The following is a 19,365-nucleotide window of genomic DNA, read 5'->3' as shown; positions in this document are numbered from 1 at the left end:
CCCTGTGGAACGCCCTTCCAGCAGATGTCAAAGCAATAAACAACTACCTGACATTCAGAAGACATCTTAAGGCAGCCCTGTTCAGGGAAGTTTTTAACGTGTGATTTTACTGTATTTTTGGTTTTTATGGAAGCCGCCCAGAGTGGCTGGGGAGGCCCAGCCAGATGGGCGGGGTATAAATAATAAATTATTATTATTATTATTATTATTATTATTATTATTATTATTATTATTAATGTTCTCTTCCAGATAATATCAGCTGGGGAAGTCTGTCCAATTTACTCAAGAATTTGGTGCTTCAAAATTTGAAAAACACTAAACTGGCAATAGTCCCATTGCATACTTGTTTACTTCTTATTTTTATTTATAGACGTATTCATTTACTGCTAAATCACAAAACATGTCAAAACAGTTTACAACATTAAAAAGATTAAAATCATAAAAATTAAAAGCAATTAAAAAGCAAAAGTCTAAAGCAAGCATTAATAAACCATTGTGGCATATGTATTCTGAATTGCCTATGCAGGCCTAGTGAAATAAAATGTTTTTCGGCATGCATTTAAAAGTTGGGACAAAAGGAACTCACTGAATTTCTGTTGGCAGAGTACCAATTTGGGGAATGATTAACGATGTTCCTAACGATGATTCCAGTAATCAAGCTGGAATATAGGCAATTGTGGGGGTACCCTCGACCTAAGTTGTTTGGGGCTTTGTAAATTTATGCAAGGAACTTGGCTCAGAAGTAGATGAGCAGCCAGTGTAGCTGCTTTAACAAAAGTGCCACGTGACCTTGGCCAGAAGCTCCCATCAGCAGTCTGCATCAGCTGGAGCTTCCGAACTCAACCTAAGGGCAGCCCCACATAGAGCACATTGCAGTAATCCAGCCTCAAGATGACCAATGCTTGGACTGCAGAGGTCGGGCTATGCCTTGTCCAGGAATGGCTATAGTCCTCTAACCACTATTATACAGTAAAAAGGAGCAGATAGGCAGAAGATAACAAATTTACAACTAGATTTGGACACTTAACTTTGTTGTATTGGTGATCCCTTTTTTCCCCTCTTCCTTTCTCGCTCTCTTTTTTAAAAAGATGATATAGCTAACTCCAGATTTTTGTTTTCCCAGCAGGAATAGAGTAACAGCACTGTAATGCAATCCTGCCCGCCCTTTCCCCATTGGTATGGGTTAGAATGACCATTATTATTGGCAGGGGAGCAATTGCCATTTGCATTAGAACATATATAATGTGTCCCTGCAATTTGAAGTGAAAGGGCCTTGTTGGCGGTGCTATGAAACACTCTTTGTAAAGAAACTCACCCAACACCCCTATTATCCTTTAAGGCCAGACTAAGACATTTTAAGGGACGCGGGTGGTGCTGTGGTCTAAACCACAGAGCCTAGGGCTTGCCAATCAGAAGGTCAGCGGTTTGAATCCCCTGCGACGGGGTGAGCTCCCGTTGCTCATGTCCCTGCTCCTGCCAACCTAGCAGTTTGAAAGCACATCAAGTAGATAAATAGGTACCACTCCGGCAGGAAGGTAAACGGCGTTTCCGTGCGCTGCTCTGGTTTGCCAGAAGCGGCTTAATCATGCTGGCCACATGACCCGGAAGCTATCTGCGGACAAACGCCGGCTCCCTTGGCCAGTAAAGCAAGATGAGCGCTGCAACCCCAGAGTCATCCACAACTGGACTTAACAGTCAGGGGTCCCTTTATCTTTTTAAGACATTTTATTCTCCCAGACTGCTTAAGTTCTTGCTATTTTAGTCCCTGTGGTAGGGATGGTGGTTTTAGATCCCATGTTGCTGGCTCTTTTTAGAACCTGTGACCTGCATTGTATTTTATTGTTTTGGACTTTTTGTACTGGAATTTTTACAGCGGATGAGATTTTTAAAATTTATCATGGGGCTTCAGTGTGATGTTTTTAATTGGTTTTATACAATGTCCGTTATACAATGTCCGTATAGTTAAAGCTATGTTTTCCCAGTAGCGATGTATGGAAGTGAGAGCTGGACCAGAAAGAAGGCTGATCACTGAAGAATTGATGCTTTTGAATTCTGGTGCTGGAGGAGACTCTTGAGAGTCCCATGGACTGCAAGAAGATCAAACCTCTCCATTCTTAAGGAAATCAGCCCTGAGTGCTCACTGGAAGGACAGATCCTGAAACTGAGGCTCCAAGACTTTGGCCACCTCATAAGAAGAGAAGACTCCCTGGAAAAGACCCTGATGTTGGGAAAGATGGAGGGCACAAGGAGAAGGGGACGACAGAGGACAAGATGGCTGGACAGTGTTCTCGAAGCTACCAGCATGAGTTTGACCAAACTGCGGGAGGCAGTGGAAGACAGGAGTGCCTGGCTTCTCTAGTCCATGGGGTCACGAAGAGTCGGACACGACTAAACAACAATAACAACGCCAGAGAACTCGCTTTATGAGATGTCTAACAATAAATAAATATTCTGAAACTGAACAATATTTCTTCTGAATTAAAATTAGGTCAGCTGTTTATAGGGTCATCATATTACCGTAATTTACTAAATTGTAGGAAGGTATAATAATGATAATAATAAAGCAGGACTTGAAATCAGAATATAATTGTTATCAATAATACTATTTCTTAAAGAAAGTAAGGAAATATATAAATAGAGTAAAATACCAGTATTTCACATCAAAAACATGAGAGAAAAGTCAGGAATTAAATTGATTTCAATGAAAACAAAAATTTACACTGGAGGAATTAATTGGATTTTCATCACTAATGCACCAGGCACAATTAACATGAACAACTAAAATGGCTAAAACCTGCAACCAGGAAGCTTTCAATTAAAGGTACAAAAGCCCTGAAAAGATTCAATAGCACTACTTTGCCTGTATACACTGGACAGGCTGCATGCGTGTAGGGGTGCCAAACTGGGTCTTTGACCTGGGTCAAATAAAGCTTAGTTTCACCCTTGGGGCAGAGTATATTTTCCACATCCATGCACACCTTTTGCACTAAAAACTGGATCCTCATTCCCTGCTGTGTATGCGATGAGGACAGACCCTTGTTTTAATTCCTATCACTACCTACAGCTTCACTGAGGATACCGTATATTGCAGCTGCTAGCTTCCTTTTCTGGCAATTTCTCTTAATTGTTTCTTGATAAGCAGATATCCAGAATTTAAAGCTTTCCCCATCGCTGCATCTCTATTCCAGCAAAAGCAGCTTTCTGAGTTTCTATTTGCCATTCAGAAGCGTTACCAAAAAAAGGAGTTGGCAAACCATATACAGTCCAGATAAAGCCAGTTGTGCTAAAGTGCCATTGAAATCAATGGGCTTAATTTAGTTGTAATTGACTGTGCAATCCCATACATATATTCCAAATACCGGTAGTAAGCCCTGTTATAAACCCTGGGGTTTATTTCTAGGTTCAGTGTGTATTATCCTGTAGAATTAGAGCCTGATCCTATGCGTAGTAGGGCTCTAAATCTACTGACGCCACTGGAATTAGATGCATTTAAAGGACTGGGAAGTTACTTGCTCTGATGACTGAAATGAAACTTGATACATACAACAAAACCAATTTGGATTGAAGCAGTAATTTGAGACTTAAGTGCGTGGGACCATTTTAAAACAGTATTTTAGCAACGTTTTTTCCCTTGCTCTCTACTAATGGAATGCTTTACTTCCTGACATCGATTTCATTCCCGATACTGGCATATGTAAATATCTGAATAAAATCTCACTTCTTCACCTCACCTTCATCTCAATTGACATTAAACTCTTAAGAGTCTCCCTTGCCCTCCTGTCGCTTACTTTGTGTTTTGCCTCAAGTTCCCCCCGCCCCAATTTTTTGTTTCACACTTTTAGTATTTATTTTTACTTTATAAGTAGGCCAGAAAATGCCTATATAGCTACATGATGTTTATCATTACACAAATATATAGATTTTAATCTAGATTATCAGGGCCTATTTCTTCCTATCCCACCACCTTTGTTCATTTATACACACCACCGTCTCAAGGCAGGCGGATGCCAGCACCGACTATTTTATAGAATTGATCTAGAAATTGGTGCCTGAGTTTGGAGTTTAATTTTCCTCTTCCCTCCTTGGCCCTTTCCCCTTGTGTGCTGTATCTTTAATTCATTTATAGGTAAGCCTGCAAGGAGTGTCTTGTTTTGATTTCATGTAAGGCGCACCGGGAGCCTTTTTTGGCTGAAGAGCAGGGTACAAATCCGCCGGACAAATTAATTGCAATAAAGGACTGACACTTGCTATCACTGCAGTTATGCACTATGCATGTGTAAATACCACACACACACACATCCCTGTGATCCTCAGAGGAAGGATGGAATAGAAATATATATAAAATTGGGTTTTGTATTTGGATCTTGTGATTTTATGTGGTAACCACCCACATAAATAACCGGGTTTTTTGTTTTTATTATGTATTTTGATCTTGTCATTTTATGTGGTAACCGCCCATATAAATAAATGGGTTTTTTTCATTATTTCATTACGTGTTTTTTCATCTTGTCATATGTGGTAACCGCCCATATAAATAAATGGGGGGTTTTCATTATTTTATTACGTGTTTTTTTCATCTTGTCATATGTGGTAACCGCCCCGACACCTGTGGCGCGTACAGGGCGGTATACAAATGTGGCGGGCAAAACCCCCCCAAAACGTAAAATATCCCCTCACGGAAACCTCCGGCGGCGTTTCCTCCCCCCCTGTACCTCATTCCCTCACAGCTTCCCCTCCACGACTCCATCCCCTCCTTATCCTCCCCTCACGTAGCTGTACTTAGGTAAGTCGGGGGAAGGTTATTCGCGCCTTGCCAACCTCCTCACAAAATGGCGGCGCCGGGCCACCGGCGACTCCCTTCCCCTTCCCGCCAAAACGCACGCACGTACCCTCGCTCCCCCCCCCCCCGCTTACAGCCTCCCCGCATACGCTTTATTGTCGTCGTCCTCCCCCGCCCTCCCCTTCCAGCCTCGAGCCCGTTCGGACGCCAGGCGCGCGTGGGCGGGACCCAGTCGGCGTCTGGGCGTGGCCGGCGCGTGCAGAAGAAGAGGAGGAGGGGGAGGGGGGACTAAATAAATAAATAGAGAGGGAGGGAGGGAGGGGGAGGAGGAGAGCGGGGCGCGCGACGACGGGTAAAGCAGCGGCCTGTTTCTCCCTGTGCGCGCGCGCGCCCGCGTCGTCCTCCTCGCTCTCTCTCGCTCCCCTTCCTCAGGGAAGGCGCCTTTCTTCTCTCCCTCGCCCCCTCAGGTGCAGCTTGCAACCGTCCCTCGCCCCCCAAGGCCGCTCCACCACCACCATTGAGGAGCAAGGCCCCCCGCCCACCACCTCAGGAGGGAGACCCGCTCCCCTCTGCAAAGTAGGGGGCAGGAAGGAGCTCCTCGCCCCACTTCAGGTCCTTCTCCCCACCCCAGGTCCCCATTTGTGTCAGGAGCGACCAAGAGAGCTTTCCCACCTGTGGTAAGGGGCTCTCCCGCCTCACCTCAGCCAAGGAGGACTTGTGCAAATGCGCCCCCCCCAACCCCCCATTCGCGCCCCGTGGCAGTTGCTCCCCTGTGGGGGCAAGCGAGGCCCAAGCGAGGTCTCTGGAAAGCGGGGTGGGGTCGGTTGCACATACTTCTATGGGGGTCGCTGCAACCCTCCGTTTGGTTAGGGGGCTGCTGGCGAAGGGGGCTCCCCACCCCACTTTTAACTGCTCAGAACTGGGGGGGGGGCAGCCACTTCTAGGGCTTCCTGGGAAAGTTTCCCGTTGCTGTGTTTCTCCCCCCCATGTAGAGAAGAATATGGAGCCCTGGCACCGTTGGGAAAGAGAATCTTAATTCGGATCCTGCCCCGTCGCCAGGGTTAAAAACACCTAACAGCGTTTCAAGTGCTGCAGCAGGTTTTTAGGGTTTTCTCTGCACCTGTTTTTTTTTTAAGGCTCAAGATGGGATGGAGAGGCTAAGGCTGCAATGCTTTTATATAGCCCCATTTTTATATAGCCCCATTCGATTCAACAGGGCTTGCTTTGGAGTAGTCGTGCAAAGGATTGCACTCTTAGGAAGGGAAGCCCTGTGTTACGTTTCATTGCTTTTCAGTGGAATTTTGTGATAGGAGAGAAAAGCAGTGAAATGCAAGAGAACAGCTTAAAAACCACGGGTGTCAACCGGTGGAAAGGTTTCAGTTAAGCTGCCACTTAAGCAAGCTAGCAAATAAGTTTGCCTATGCTAAAACTTAAACATAGGTTTATATACACCACTTTATATACTGAAGGAAGTGCAAAATAATGTATACTTCAAGAAAAGCTGCTATGGCGGGGGGTAATCCATTTGTAATATTTTCAGCCTATTCCATTACTGAGTTAAAAATTAGCTTTCCTGGCTTTCTCTCGTTCTCAAAGGAAACCGAAACAAAAATACTGTAAAACTTCCAAAAGATGCTGAAGCTTTGGATTTTTTTGAGGGGAGCACTTCATAATTGTGCAACAGCTAAAAAGAGAAGTAAATTTGTTTGGTGTTTGCTCTTGGTACATGAATGGGATAAGGAATCCCAACCCGCTTAAGTGTAGCTAGGAAATAATCTTTTTATCAGTAATCACACCTTATCATTTGAAAGCATGACCTCAAAATATCTGCATGATAAAATTCTGATGGTCATATTTGTATGTCAAGTTTCTATTCCCCACTGCTATGAGCAGGCTTTAAAAAAAGTTCCTTATTTTTATCCTGTGAAATTAAGATATCTCCCTAACACCTTTTTGCTTTTATAAGCCTGCACTACAAGCATCAGTGGTTTGTGTACCTTGGTCCTTTGCTCTGGAATGTTGGGTGCTATGATATGCATAGGTTGTAAGTGGCATTATGTCTACAGTGCCTGGATACAGAGCATTATATATTCATAAAATTCCATTTAATAATATGCCCACAACCAGCAAAGAATATTTCCTTTTTCCTCTCTCCATCCCAAATTAAGAGATGGTGTGCCTCTCAGCATTACAGCAACAAATATTTCCTCCCAACGTGCAGTTAAAAATTGTGTACCCTTGTCTGTTCTATCCAGTGGGAAGAATTTAAGTATATTTGTATACGCACCCTGTCTTACGAAGAGAGGTTGAGTTGATTCTGTTGATAATAAGGAGGAGCCTTAAATACGCAATATCATTCTGCTTAATGGATATGAATTTAAACAATTCTCTACTCATTCTATCCTTAGAGCACATCTTTCCAAGAGTTTTCCCAAAATCTGCTATGGCCTAATATTACTGGACTTGTAGAATTTTGAATGGCAGCTGCTAATATCCAGTTATAATTGTGAAGACAGAAAGAAGTGCTGATGAACTTTGCTTAATCCTTGGTGAATAATACCTGTAAACTACTTTTAAATAGAAGCATTTGCAAAATAGGAGTCACCATGCATAGTTTTGTATATGTAAACTCTTGCCCCTTTTTGTAAAATTTATCATGTTTACATTTTTGTTAAGCCTAGAGATAGTAGTCATATATTGTAGTGTTCTAAACATGTATGTACATTTTTAAAAAAGAATTTGCCACCTTTTATTTATATATGGGGATGTTTATGGCCCACCTTTTAAGGCCTAGGCTTGCAATGCAGCAAGACAACATCATACATTAAAAAGAATGAAAATCCTGTAGAAACCTAGAATAATAAACAGTTGTATATTCAAACAGCAAAACTGCAAAAAGAATCCAGAGAGCCACATAAAATAACCGTTTTTCTGGTAGTGGTGGTAAGTGGAACATAAATAATGAGGTACACAATCTAATCTCTTGGGGCAGTAAGTTAATATGGACAGCTTCACATGTAACACTAAGCCAAAATAATACATTAATCTTTTGAAAATGCTCATGGGGAATCTGTAGACCTACCTATATTGCAGTACATCTATTATTTGTGGCAGTACATTCATCTTAAATGTGAAACTCATCCCAAACACTAAATTTCAGTGAAGATTTTTGTTATTAAGCTATTTACTGGCAAATTAAATTTGATCATTTGAGAAATAACAGTAGGAACCAAAATCCCTAGATATGTTATTTATTTCACAATATTTGTATACCGCTTGATTGTAATAAGACCTCAGAAGTCGGTTTGATCTGTATGATCATGCTTAATTTAATCATGGGGTAACCCTCATTTGAAGATATGGAGGCAACCCTTTTTTTGGAGTGGGTAAAGTGTGGGATTAATACAGTAGATTAGTTGATAAGAATAGATGAGGAATTTTTACAATGACTCTTCATTGAGGGTTAGATTACCAATGAACATTAAATGGTAATTTTAATCTGTTTCAGTATTTTAACTTTTGTATGTTTTAAAATAGGGTTGTAAATTTTTCTTGATATTATTGTCTTAGCTTTTTGTAAACCATTTTTGAGTTTTTTTCACAGTCAAGCAATGTATACTTTTTAGGAAATACTGTACCGTAAATTTATAATATTAAATAATATTTTCAGTAACAGCACACTTCAGTGTCTGTTTATGGTCCATCAACTTTGAGTGCTTTATCATCGTCTGAACTGCTGGATGGAAATAATTGGTTGGTTGCAAAATATAAAACCAGTTACTAGTTTTTATAAATGCATATATGGAAGTTTTTTATGCTTGATGTTCTACTATGGTTTTATCATTTGTTTGAGCTCCAGTGTGGCTAGAACAACCCAGTCAGATGGGCAACGTAGAAATAATAAAATATTATTACTATTATTGGAAGCTCATAAAGTAGACAATCAGCAGGTTAGAGAAGAATGGAATAGGGAATTAAGAGTGTACTATACAACCTAAACAATGGCAAATTGCTTTAGAATCTATACAGAATATTTCTTTAGACGTAAAATTGGCGTGAGTCCTGGTATTGCTCTGTCTTGTGCATACCTATGATTCTTCAAAACTGTTCAACACTTGTGACTCTGACTCAAAGCCCCTTTGCTCTTTCCCATTTCCATTTCGATCTTTTGTTTAGAAACCTTGACCCAAATTACAGAAACAGAAGGTGGTTGAATATGGACCAGTACCACCTCAGTGATGAAAGTTCGCTCCACTCTGAGATGCAGCTTCATGAGTTTTCAGGGAATCAGGCTTTGGACTGCAGTGATAATTTCGGCCACGATCTGTGTCCAGATATGAGAGACATGATTTATTCAGGATTGAGCAACTTGGATGTGGACCCCAGCCTTTCAGCCACAAATATGAATAATGACTCCTTGGAGGACAATCTTGACACCTTATCTTTGTACTCGGTGAAGGACTGTGATTCTACTAAACTCCTTGATGATTGTGACGCAGACTCACGGCCACTCTTGCACGGTGAGTAACCCTGGTTACAGTGGTAAATAACCCATGTGGCAAAATGTGTAAGACAGGAATGCGAAAACTGGCTTTCCAGATGTTGTTGGACTACAACTCCTGTCAGACTCAGCCAGGATGGCCAGTGGTCGGAGGTTATGAGAACAGTTATCCAACCGCATCTGGAGAGTCCCAGGTTCCCCATCTTTGCCTAAATACAGGCTTCCTCAAACTCTGCCCTCCAGCTGTTTTGAGACTACAGTTCCCACCATCCCTGACCACTGGTCCTGCTAGCTAGGGATCATGGGAGTTGTAGGCCAAAAACAGCTGGAGGGCCGAGTCTGAGGAAGCCTGCCTAAATAGAATCTGGAAAGCTTTATTTTTTCTATTCAGCTATGGGTTCCTTTTCTGGTCAAGGCACTCCTCTCCGAAATGGGACTACGTAGTAATTGTTCCATTTCACACTTCAGTGCCATGTGCACACTGGTGTTTCTGCACAACAAGGATTATGAAGTACGAATGGGAAATGCATGTCTTTGGATGTACAATGGGCATCTGCTAGGGACCTGCAGACCATGGCTTGTTTTGTGGAAGGTACGGATACCGAAGCATTTTGTAAGAAATAATTAAGTTCTACAAAATTTTGATAAAGATCATAGGTGTGCAGGTTTGTAAGGAGAAATTTGCGTTTATTGTCCCCTTTTTCTGGGGAGGGGAATCTTACGCATCCTCACGTGACTGTTAAGGCATCTCTTGACATTTTAATGCCAACAGGTCCACGTGGTTGTTTAAAGTTTTGTTGAATAGCCTGTCATTTTAATTACTATTCTGTATTGCTTTTAATATTTTTTAATCATTTTATATTGCTCTATACCAGTGTTTTTAAACCTTTTTTGGGCAAAGGCACACTTGTTTCATGAAAAACATCACGAGGCACACCACCATTAGAAAATGTTAAAAAATTTAACTCTGTGCCTATATTGACTATATATAAAGTAATTCTCTTGAATAGGAATCAAATAAACACAAAGAAAGTATTTTATAATTACTTTATTATGAAATAGTAAGTAAACAGAAATATGAAAAATTATAAAATACTTTATTTTTAAATCTTTCGAATTTTTCAATTTTTCCCACGGCACACCAGGCAACATCTCGCGGCACACTAGTGTGCCATGGAACAGTGGTTGAAAAACACTGCTCTACACTGCCCTGATGTTTTATGATGTGGAGGTATAAATGAATATATTAATATGTTAGAGTAATTTGCACTGGAAAATCACATATGCTGTATTAGCCATTCAGATTTGATACTACGCGATGTTGTCTTCATAAGTATTGCCTGTTTCTGTCAGTATGGCGATGTGGCGTTATTGCATAATCACAGTGTGTGTAGACTTTGAGATTTTGAAATGAGGGTATTTTTCTTAAGGGTAGGGGAAAATAGCATTTTTGGCAAGGTAAAAATGTACAAAATTGCCAAAAGCAAATACAAATACCAGCCTAATTTTTCAGTGGAGCAACCGAGAAACAAAACTCATCTCTTGGAACACTTTCTTGGGATAATGTCATCGACTTAATTTTTCTGTAAAGTGCCATGAGACATTTATTGCTCCTTGGAAAAAATAATAGATAAAGATGACTACACTACAAAATGATAAGAATATGTTCCCCTTCTGTCTAGTTTCTTTTCAATTGCATCCAGGATAAAGGAAATGCTCTCTGTGGAGTCTTTGCAGCGCACGCTCCAGCTGCAGCTGGGAAAAAAGCTACACTGAAGAAACATGGCAAATCTAACTGTTAGGAATGAACACCTTAGCTGCCTTTTAAATCAAATACTTAATTTCGTGTTGAACCTTTGTAGCTCTTGATGTTTTCTCCACAATTAAGTTTTCAGTTGAAATGGTTGACTCTAAAAGCTGCAGTGAAAAGTTAAGACATGAAATTTTCAGGTCTTAAGTTTGCTGGGCAAAACAACAGTCCACTGTTATCATTGTTGGGATCAGGTGCTTCTATTATTTGAAGCATTTAGTTGACAACACAGCACTTCAGAAGATTATATCTCCTTGAAATTATACCTGCATTAGATGAAGTTGGCTGAACGTTACATGCTGCTAGGCTTGGGTTGAAATGCTTTTATTTCAGCTCCATCTTATATGCAATGAAATATGCACATATCATACCATTGGGTTCTGGTTGTTTTTGGTAATATATGAAGTGGGAATCAGTTCTTAAAAGAGATCGGCAGTAATGGGGATATGTGAATGGAGAGTAGCTTAGATAAATTTAAAATGGAACAAAATTGACAGTGCAGTAGTGCTCCAGTAAGAACAATGAAATAATTTTGGTCGTCAGGAATGAGCTTTGTTGATCAGGTGCAGTAATGCTGAACAAATGCAAGGCCTCCGTTTTAGAGGAAGGGAATGCTATGCTACCTTCATGAATTTAACTTAATTACCTGAATGAATTTTTAAACTAGGCACTCAGCTTAGTGCCAAAATCTTAAAAGCAGATAAAATAGAACCTCAAAACTAATTAGTTGTGAAATCAGTGGGTCTTCTTCATGAGCAAGCAGTTTGGCAATAAGAGGTTAACTCTTATTAAAAAGTTCAGTATTGGTTTAAATAGTTACTAGAGAGGAGGAAGGTGCATGTTTCTAGAAGGCCAGAAGTTCCCACACCTGTTTGTTAGTGATATGACCACTTTAGCAGTGCAGAAAGGGTGCTTGTATAAGAGGCAAAATAATACTTTAAAATTCAGCAGGGTCTACCCATGCTCTCTTGAGTTGTATATGTACTTCATTTATGTGTAGTTTTTGTTCTTCATTCCACCCTGCAGCAAAAATGTAAACCCTGTGTGTTTATACTAGAGATCTGGGTATTCTGGGTAATTTTCCAACGCTCTGAATGCATTGGAGTGTTTAGGATATTTGACATACACTCATGCGCACACGTATAGAATTAAGTGTTTGTGTGTTGGGCTCTAAGACGTTTGCTGCTGGTAGTACAGTTACTGTTAAAAATGGTATGGGATGGAATCATGTAACCTGGGCTTGCTTTAAGCCTGTTTTTATACCTGTATTTGCTTTGCTATACACTCTTAACATGCTCTGAGACTGCTGGGTGGATCAGGATACAAAGCTTCATAAAATATTGTGGGATAACCAGTATCCTTAGGTATAATTAAACTTTGGAAGGAACTTAAAGGTAAAGGTACCCCTGCCCGTACGGGCCAGTCGTGTCCGACTCTAGGGTTGTGCGCCCATCTCACTTAAGAGGCTGGGGGCCAGCGCTGTCCGGAGACACCTCCGGGTCACGTGGCCAGCGTGACGAAGCTGCTCTGGCAAGCCAGAGAGGAAAAGAGAGGGGCGGGACTTCCGGTCGGCGCCAGCGTTAATGGCGGTCCTTGCTTCAAGCTCTGAAGCAGGACTGCTCCGTAAGTTCGGGTCTGTCCCGCTACGGCGAGCGGGGGACCCCTAAAATCACAGGCGCTGAAGCCTGTGGACAAGGAGATTCGGTGGGCACCTTTGCGCCCCCCGGTATCGTGAAAGAGCCTTTTTAAAGGCTCCGGAACGGCACCGGGTGTGAGCGCGGTGCTGAGGATCGTAACCCAGCTTGCGGAGCGAAGCCGCGTCGCCATTAACGGAGAGCGCCGATTCCTTCCTGAAACGACTAATTGGCAACAACAACCCGTGAGTAAGAACGGCAAATATAAAGTTAACGGACTCAGTAAATTAAGAAGATTTGGCTGAAAACGGGAAGGCGAAAAAGTAAGGAAGTCAGCCTCCCGGAACTGCACGACTTAAGTAGCAATGAAAGGAACTAGCTATATTTAAAAGGAACCCTTATTTTGAAAACTGTTAAGCCTGACATCTGAGGTGATCTCCCCCCCTTTTTTTTTGAGCGGGAGAGAGGGGGAAGAAGATTGACTGAATTTAACCTGCTAACTGAAGAGAGTTTAGAAAGGAAAACTCTCCGCTGTCGATACCCCTGGCCGGGCTGCCTGAGAGGTGAGCGCCTGGAGAGAACTGTCAAAAGAAAGCGGCGCTACAAAGTAAGATCTCTTTTGAAACAAAAGTATAGGGACTTTAGAGGGCAAAATTTGTAACTTTTCAGTAGCAACAAAGTAAGACTGTTGGATAAACTTTTTCTTTTGGGACTTTGCATGGCTTTTGGCTCCCCTGTCTCTTTGTTACAGTTATTTGGATACAACTTCTCCCTCTAGAGGACTAAAACAGAAAATCAAGGCAGGAAAGTGGGACTTTCCATTTACAACTTTCCTGTGTGAATGACCTTGAGATGAGCACTCCACTGGAAGAGATATCAACAAGAAGCAAAACAAAACAAGCTCAAAAGCAAGCTCAAAAAAGAGGCTCTTTAACAGGAGCTACAGCTGCGCAGGAAAAAGGCACATCGGCATCAATGGATTCTATGACACAGGCTCTGCTCAGAATAAATCAATCCTTAGAAGCACTTACCAAGCAATCAACAGAGAACTCTAAGAAACTGACGGAGCTGACAACAAGACTTGACCTGAACACAACGGCAATATCTTCAAATACTGACTCTATTAACCGTTTAATTCAGGAAAGTACTGAGACAAGGAGAATAGCTGAGACCGCTAGGAGCACTGCCGAGGAAACCAGGGGAAAATTTGCACCTATTGCAAAGAAAGTACATGAACACGATGCTACTTTGGCACTTTTGGAATTGGAGAGAAAAAGCAAGAATCTGAAATTAAGATTGGTACCAGAGGAGGAAGAGGACAACCTTGGGGAATTTCTCACAGACAAATTCCAAGAATTCTGGACGGATGAGTTGGAAGGAGAGGAAGATGAATTTGCAATAACCACAGCCTTCCGGATTGGCAGGAAACAAGGCAAGAAACCAAGGGACTGTTTAATCACGTTGAGATCCAAAGAAGAAAGGGATAAATTATTGAACCTTCACTTCCAGAAGGCTTTGATCATCAAAAATTCCCAAATACAGATCTTCAAAGATATCCCTAAACACTTTTTGGAAGTTAGGGCCCAATTTAAAGACCTAGTGGACCTACTGAAAGCAAATAACATCCGATTCAGGTGGGAGTTCCCACAGGGGTTGTCCTTTAACTTCAAAGGGAAGAAAATTAAAATCAAAACAATCCATGAGAAAGATCAATTCCTCGAAAGAAACGCTGAGGATTTCCAAAAAGGAACCGTGACTGAGAGGGAGGTATTGGATATAACAAACTTATCATTTGGCCTGACCCCAGCACCGACAGACGAGGAGCAAGCACTTGGAGCAGTCGGTGGAAAAGAAGCCCAGTAACAAAATGTCTCTGCAACTTCTTAGTTGGAATTGTAATGGTCTGAACCACCCCCGAAAAAGAGGTCAAGTATTTTACATATTAAAGAAAGAACATCTAGATGTAATATGTCTGCAAGAAACCCACATTGCCAGGATACATAGAAAATTACTGATAAACAAGAGATTAGGATTGGAATTCATTTCGTCAGACAAAGTTAAGAAAAGAGGGGTAGTGATGTATGTTAAAGAAAGATTAGAACCAAAAATGATCTTTAAGGATGAACAAGGAAGATATCTGGCAGTGGAAATTCAAATACATGGAGAAAAGATCTTGATTGTAGGAGTTTATGCACCTAACGAGGGGAAGGCAGAGTTCTTTAAGAAGTTGCATGAGACTTTAATGGACTATATGGACTTTAAAATCATAATGATGGGCGATATGAACGGAGTCGTCTCCACAAACATGGACAAAGCGCAAAGACAAATAATTTCTAAAGATGGGAGATTACCAAAGACCTTTTTCGAGCTGACTGATACCATGGACTTGATTGATATTTGGAGAACAAGGAATCCCCTGGAAAGAGAGGGGACCTTCTTCTCTGAAGCAAAGATGACCTGGACCAGGATTGACCAAATTTGGATCTCTAGCAATCTGGCACCAAGGGTTAAAAAGACAGAAATCTGCCCAAAAACCTGCTCCGATCATAACGCAATAAGGATGGACATGAAACTGACAACAGCTGGAAACTTCAGATGGAGAATGAATGACACCCTATTTGGAGATGATGCTATTTACAAAAAGGCCCAAAAGACATTGAAAGACTACTTCGAGGTGAATTTAAGATCAGATGTGGAAAGAAGAATAGTGTGGGATGCTAGCAAGGCCGTGATGCGTGGTTTCCTAATCCAACAAAATTCTATAAAAAGGAAAAAACAGAATGAGAGAAAAGAAAAAATTTGGGAACAGATGAAAGAAGGAGAAAAGAAATTGAGATCTAAACCCAAGTCTCAAGAGATTTTAAGAGAAATAAAGTACCAACAAACCCAGTATATGGAACTGATAAATCAAGAAATAGAATGGAAAATAAAACAAATGAGGCAAAAGACTTTTGAGTCAGCAGATAAATGTGGGAAACTGCTGTCATGGCAATTGAAAAAGAGGCAAAAGCTGAACACGGTAACATCCCTCGAGGTAGAGGGGAAACTTATCAGTAAACCAAATGAGATCAGTAATTGTTTTCAAAGTTTTTTTTAAGAAATTATATGCACAAGGGCCAAAGAATGAACAAGAGATAGAAGATTTTATTAAAAAATATGGACTTTCAAAGATTAGTGAAAATAATAAAAGGATTTTGAATGAGAAAATTACAGACCAAGAAATAGAGGGTGCCATTCAGGGTATGCAATTGGGGAAATCACCAGGACCAGATGGATTGACCGCGAGGTACTACAAAGCACTTAAGGAATGGCTAATACAACCGTTGAAAGAAGTGTGTAATCAAATCATGGAGGGGAAAAAGGCTCCTGAATCGTGGAAGCAAGCATTTATCTCACTCATACCGAAAACAGAAACTGAGAAGCACCAAGTTAAGAACTACCGCCCTATCTCACTATTAAATGTGGATTATAAAATCTTTGCAGACATTTTAGCAAAAAGATTGAAAAAAGTGTTATTGGATGAGATTCATAAAGACCAAACAGGCTTTCTCCCAGGGAGATATATGTCAGACAATGTGAGGAACATTATAGACATTTTGGAGCTTTTAGAGACGAACATAAACAGAAAAGCAGTTTTGATCTTTGTGGACGCGGAGAAAGCCTTTGACAACGTTAGTTGGAGTTTTATGAAGAAGAATCTGCAAGGGATGGGGGTAGGCCAAAAATTTGAAAATGGTATAGGTGCAATATACTCTGAGCAAAAGGCTAAATTAATTGTGAATGGTATGGTGATGGATGAGATCCCGATAGAAAAAGGGACACGACAGGGATGCCCAATATCCCCCCTATTGTTTATATCGGTCCTGGAGGTACTGTTAAACATGATTAGAAGAGACCAGCTGGTGGAAGGGATACAGCTCGGAGCTAAACATTATAAGTTAAGAGCATTTGCAGATGACTTAGTTTTGACTTTGCAAAAACCAGAAGCCAGTACAAAAAGGGTATTGGAACTTATTGAAAAATTTGGTCAAGTGGCAGGTTTTAAATTAAACAAACAGAAGACAAAGGTGTTGGGAAAAAATTTAACAATGGAGGAAAAAGATAGCTTCCAAAGGGAAACGGGTTTGGAAATAACAAAAAAAGTGAAATATCTGGGGGTGAATATTTGGTCTAGACTAAGACTCTCCTTGTTAGGCCGAATTGCTGTTATTAAGATGAACGTATTGCCGAGAGTGTTGTTTCTGTTCCAGACACTACAAATTTTGGACAAGATGGACTGTTTCAAGAAGTGGCAGAAAGATATATCTAAATTTGTCTGGCAGGGCAAAAAACCCAGAATAAAATTTAAGATTTTAACTGACTCAAAGGATAGAGGGGGCTTTGCTCTGCCGGACTTAAGACTTTACTATGAGGCAGCAGCATTTTGCTGGCTGAAACAATGGCTACTTCTTGAGAATACAGATGTCTTGGATTTGGAGGGATATGATAATAACTTCGGCTGGCATGCATACTTGTGGTATGACAAGGTAAAGGTTCATAGAGGCTTTAAAAACCACATTGTCAGAAAAGCATTATATAATGTATGGATTCGTTATAAGGATTTGTTGGAAAATAAAACCCCCAGGTGGTTGTCACCCATGGAAGCCAAGGCGGTAAAAAAACTTAATATGGAATCAGATTGGCCAAAATATTATGAAATTATAGAATACGATGGTGAAAAGCCTAAATTACAGAGCTTTGAGAAATTAAAATCTAAAGTTCGAGACTGGTTACATTATCATCAAATTAATGAGACATTTAAGCAAGACAGGAGACTAGGATTTCAGAAGGAGAGGTCAAAGTTAGAAACAGAGCTATTGGAATCCAATACTAAGAATTTGTCTAAAATGTATAATTTGTTGCTGAAATGGAACACTCAAGATGAAACAGTAAAGTCAGCAATGATTAAGTGGGCACAGGATATCGGACATGATATTATGTTTGCAGACTGGGAACAGTTATGGACCACAGGCATCAAATTTACGGCATGTAGTGCCTTAAAAGAGAACATAATGAAAATGATCTATAGGTGGTACATGACCCCAGTCAAGCTTGCAAAGATATATCATCTGCCCAATAACAAGTGCTGGAAGTGTAATGAATGTGAAGGAACCTTTTATCATCTTTGGTGGACCTGTCCAAGAATTAAGGCCTACTGGGAAATGATCTATAATGAAATTAAGAAGGTCCTAAAGTGGACATTTGCAAAGAAGCCGGAGGCCTTTCTCCTGGGCATGGTCGATCAAACGATTCCAAAGAAAGATAGAACTTTTTTCATGTACGCAACCACGGCAGCAAGAATTCTTCTAGCAAAGTATTGGAAGACTCAAGAGCTACCTACTCTGGAAGAATGGCAGATCAAGGTGATTGAATATATGGGACTAGCAGAGATGACCGGCAGAATCCGCGACCAGAGGAGAGAGACGGTGGAAGAGGACTGGAAAAAATTTAAAGTGTATCTTAAGAATTTTTGTAAAATTTTGGAATGAGAAGATGTCAAGGGCTATGAAATTAGAGAATTTATAGCTGTTAAAATCTAAACTTAAGAAAATTTAAAGAAAGTTGTTCTTTTAAAATTGAAAGAAGGATTGCTTAAAGCTAATTTAAAAAATAAGGGTGCAGTGATGGGAAGGTTTGGGGAAGTCATGTATGTTTGTTTGTATGTTTTTCTTTTTCTTTTTCTATTTTATTGTCTATTTTGTTTTCTATACTGTTTAAAATGAATAAAAAATTTTATAAAAAAAAAAAAAGAGAGGAAAAGAGAGGAAGTTTTTTCTTCTTTTTTGACGGCATTCTTGTGTTCTGCGATACGTGCATTTATTCGTCTGTTTGTTTGTCCAATGTACGTGGCTGGGCAGACTTTGCAGGGTATTTCATAGACCCCTTGGTTTTCCAACTGGATTTTATCCTTGGGGTTTCTGAGGATATTGGCTATTTTTTGGTTGGTGCAAAAGGCTGTTTTGATATTGTGTTTATGGAGGATTTTGCTAATTTTATCTGTAGTGCCCTTGATATAAGGAAGGAGGGCCATGCCATTGTTTTCTTCTGTGTCTTGGTTTTTGGGGGGTGTTTCTTTTTGGGGGGTGTTTCTTTTTGCAAAGTCTGCCCAGCCACGTACATTGGACAAACAAACAGACGAATAAATGCACGTATCGCAGAACACAAGAATGCCGTCAAAAAAGAAGAAAAAACTTCCTCTCTTTTCCAACACATGAAAGAAACAGGACACGAAATTAATTTTGCAGATTCCAAATTGCTCTTTAACATGGAACATCACCACAAGAGAATAATCATGGAAGCCATCGAGATAGAGAAACACCCTCACAACATGAACAAGCGTGACGACACATCCCGCTTGCCAGACATCTGGAAATTAGCCCTCCCCACAAAAACTGACACCAGATCCAGAGGCACACAGAACGCCATCACCAATCAACCACACCAGACCCAAACCCAGACCCTCTCCACAGATAAATTACAGACACCATCCAGTAGCCAAACCATGGTGGCACCTCCGGATGCTGCACCCCCCTGCAATCCCTACACAGATCTGGCTGACACAGGCCACAAAACCACAGCTCGCCCCTATACACGAAGCCAA

The 19,365-nt window shown here is 40.8% G+C and overlaps 1 protein-coding gene across 7 annotated transcripts in view; it reads left to right on the top strand.

Moving 5' to 3' along the window:
• The first annotated feature begins 5,134 nt into the window (after positions 1-5,134).
• Positions 5,135-19,365, top strand: part of ZNF541 (zinc finger protein 541) — a 42,278-nt gene continuing 28,047 nt past the window's right edge. For 2 of the 7 annotated variants that reach the window (XM_081921909.1, XM_081921911.1), the window contains exons 1-3: positions 5,140-5,457; positions 7,189-7,342; positions 8,957-9,300. In XM_081921909.1, coding sequence (XP_081778035.1) covers positions 8,997-9,300 — 304 coding nt within the window. In that variant the 5' untranslated portion in view covers positions 5,140-5,457; positions 7,189-7,342; positions 8,957-8,996. Of the gene's footprint in view, positions 5,458-5,988; positions 6,477-7,188; positions 7,343-8,956; positions 9,301-19,365 lie in introns of those variants that run through there. The other 5 variants (XM_081921910.1, XM_081921905.1, XM_081921906.1 and 2 more) reach the window with 4 other exon arrangements.

The sequence above is a fragment of the Podarcis melisellensis genome (assembly GCF_964234715.1).
Source record: "Podarcis melisellensis genome assembly, chromosome: 8".
Classification (NCBI taxonomy): Eukaryota; Metazoa; Chordata; class Lepidosauria; order Squamata; family Lacertidae; genus Podarcis; species Podarcis melisellensis.
The sequence above is the reverse complement of the archived record's forward strand: the minus strand, read 5'-3'. Positions and strand labels throughout refer to the sequence as shown.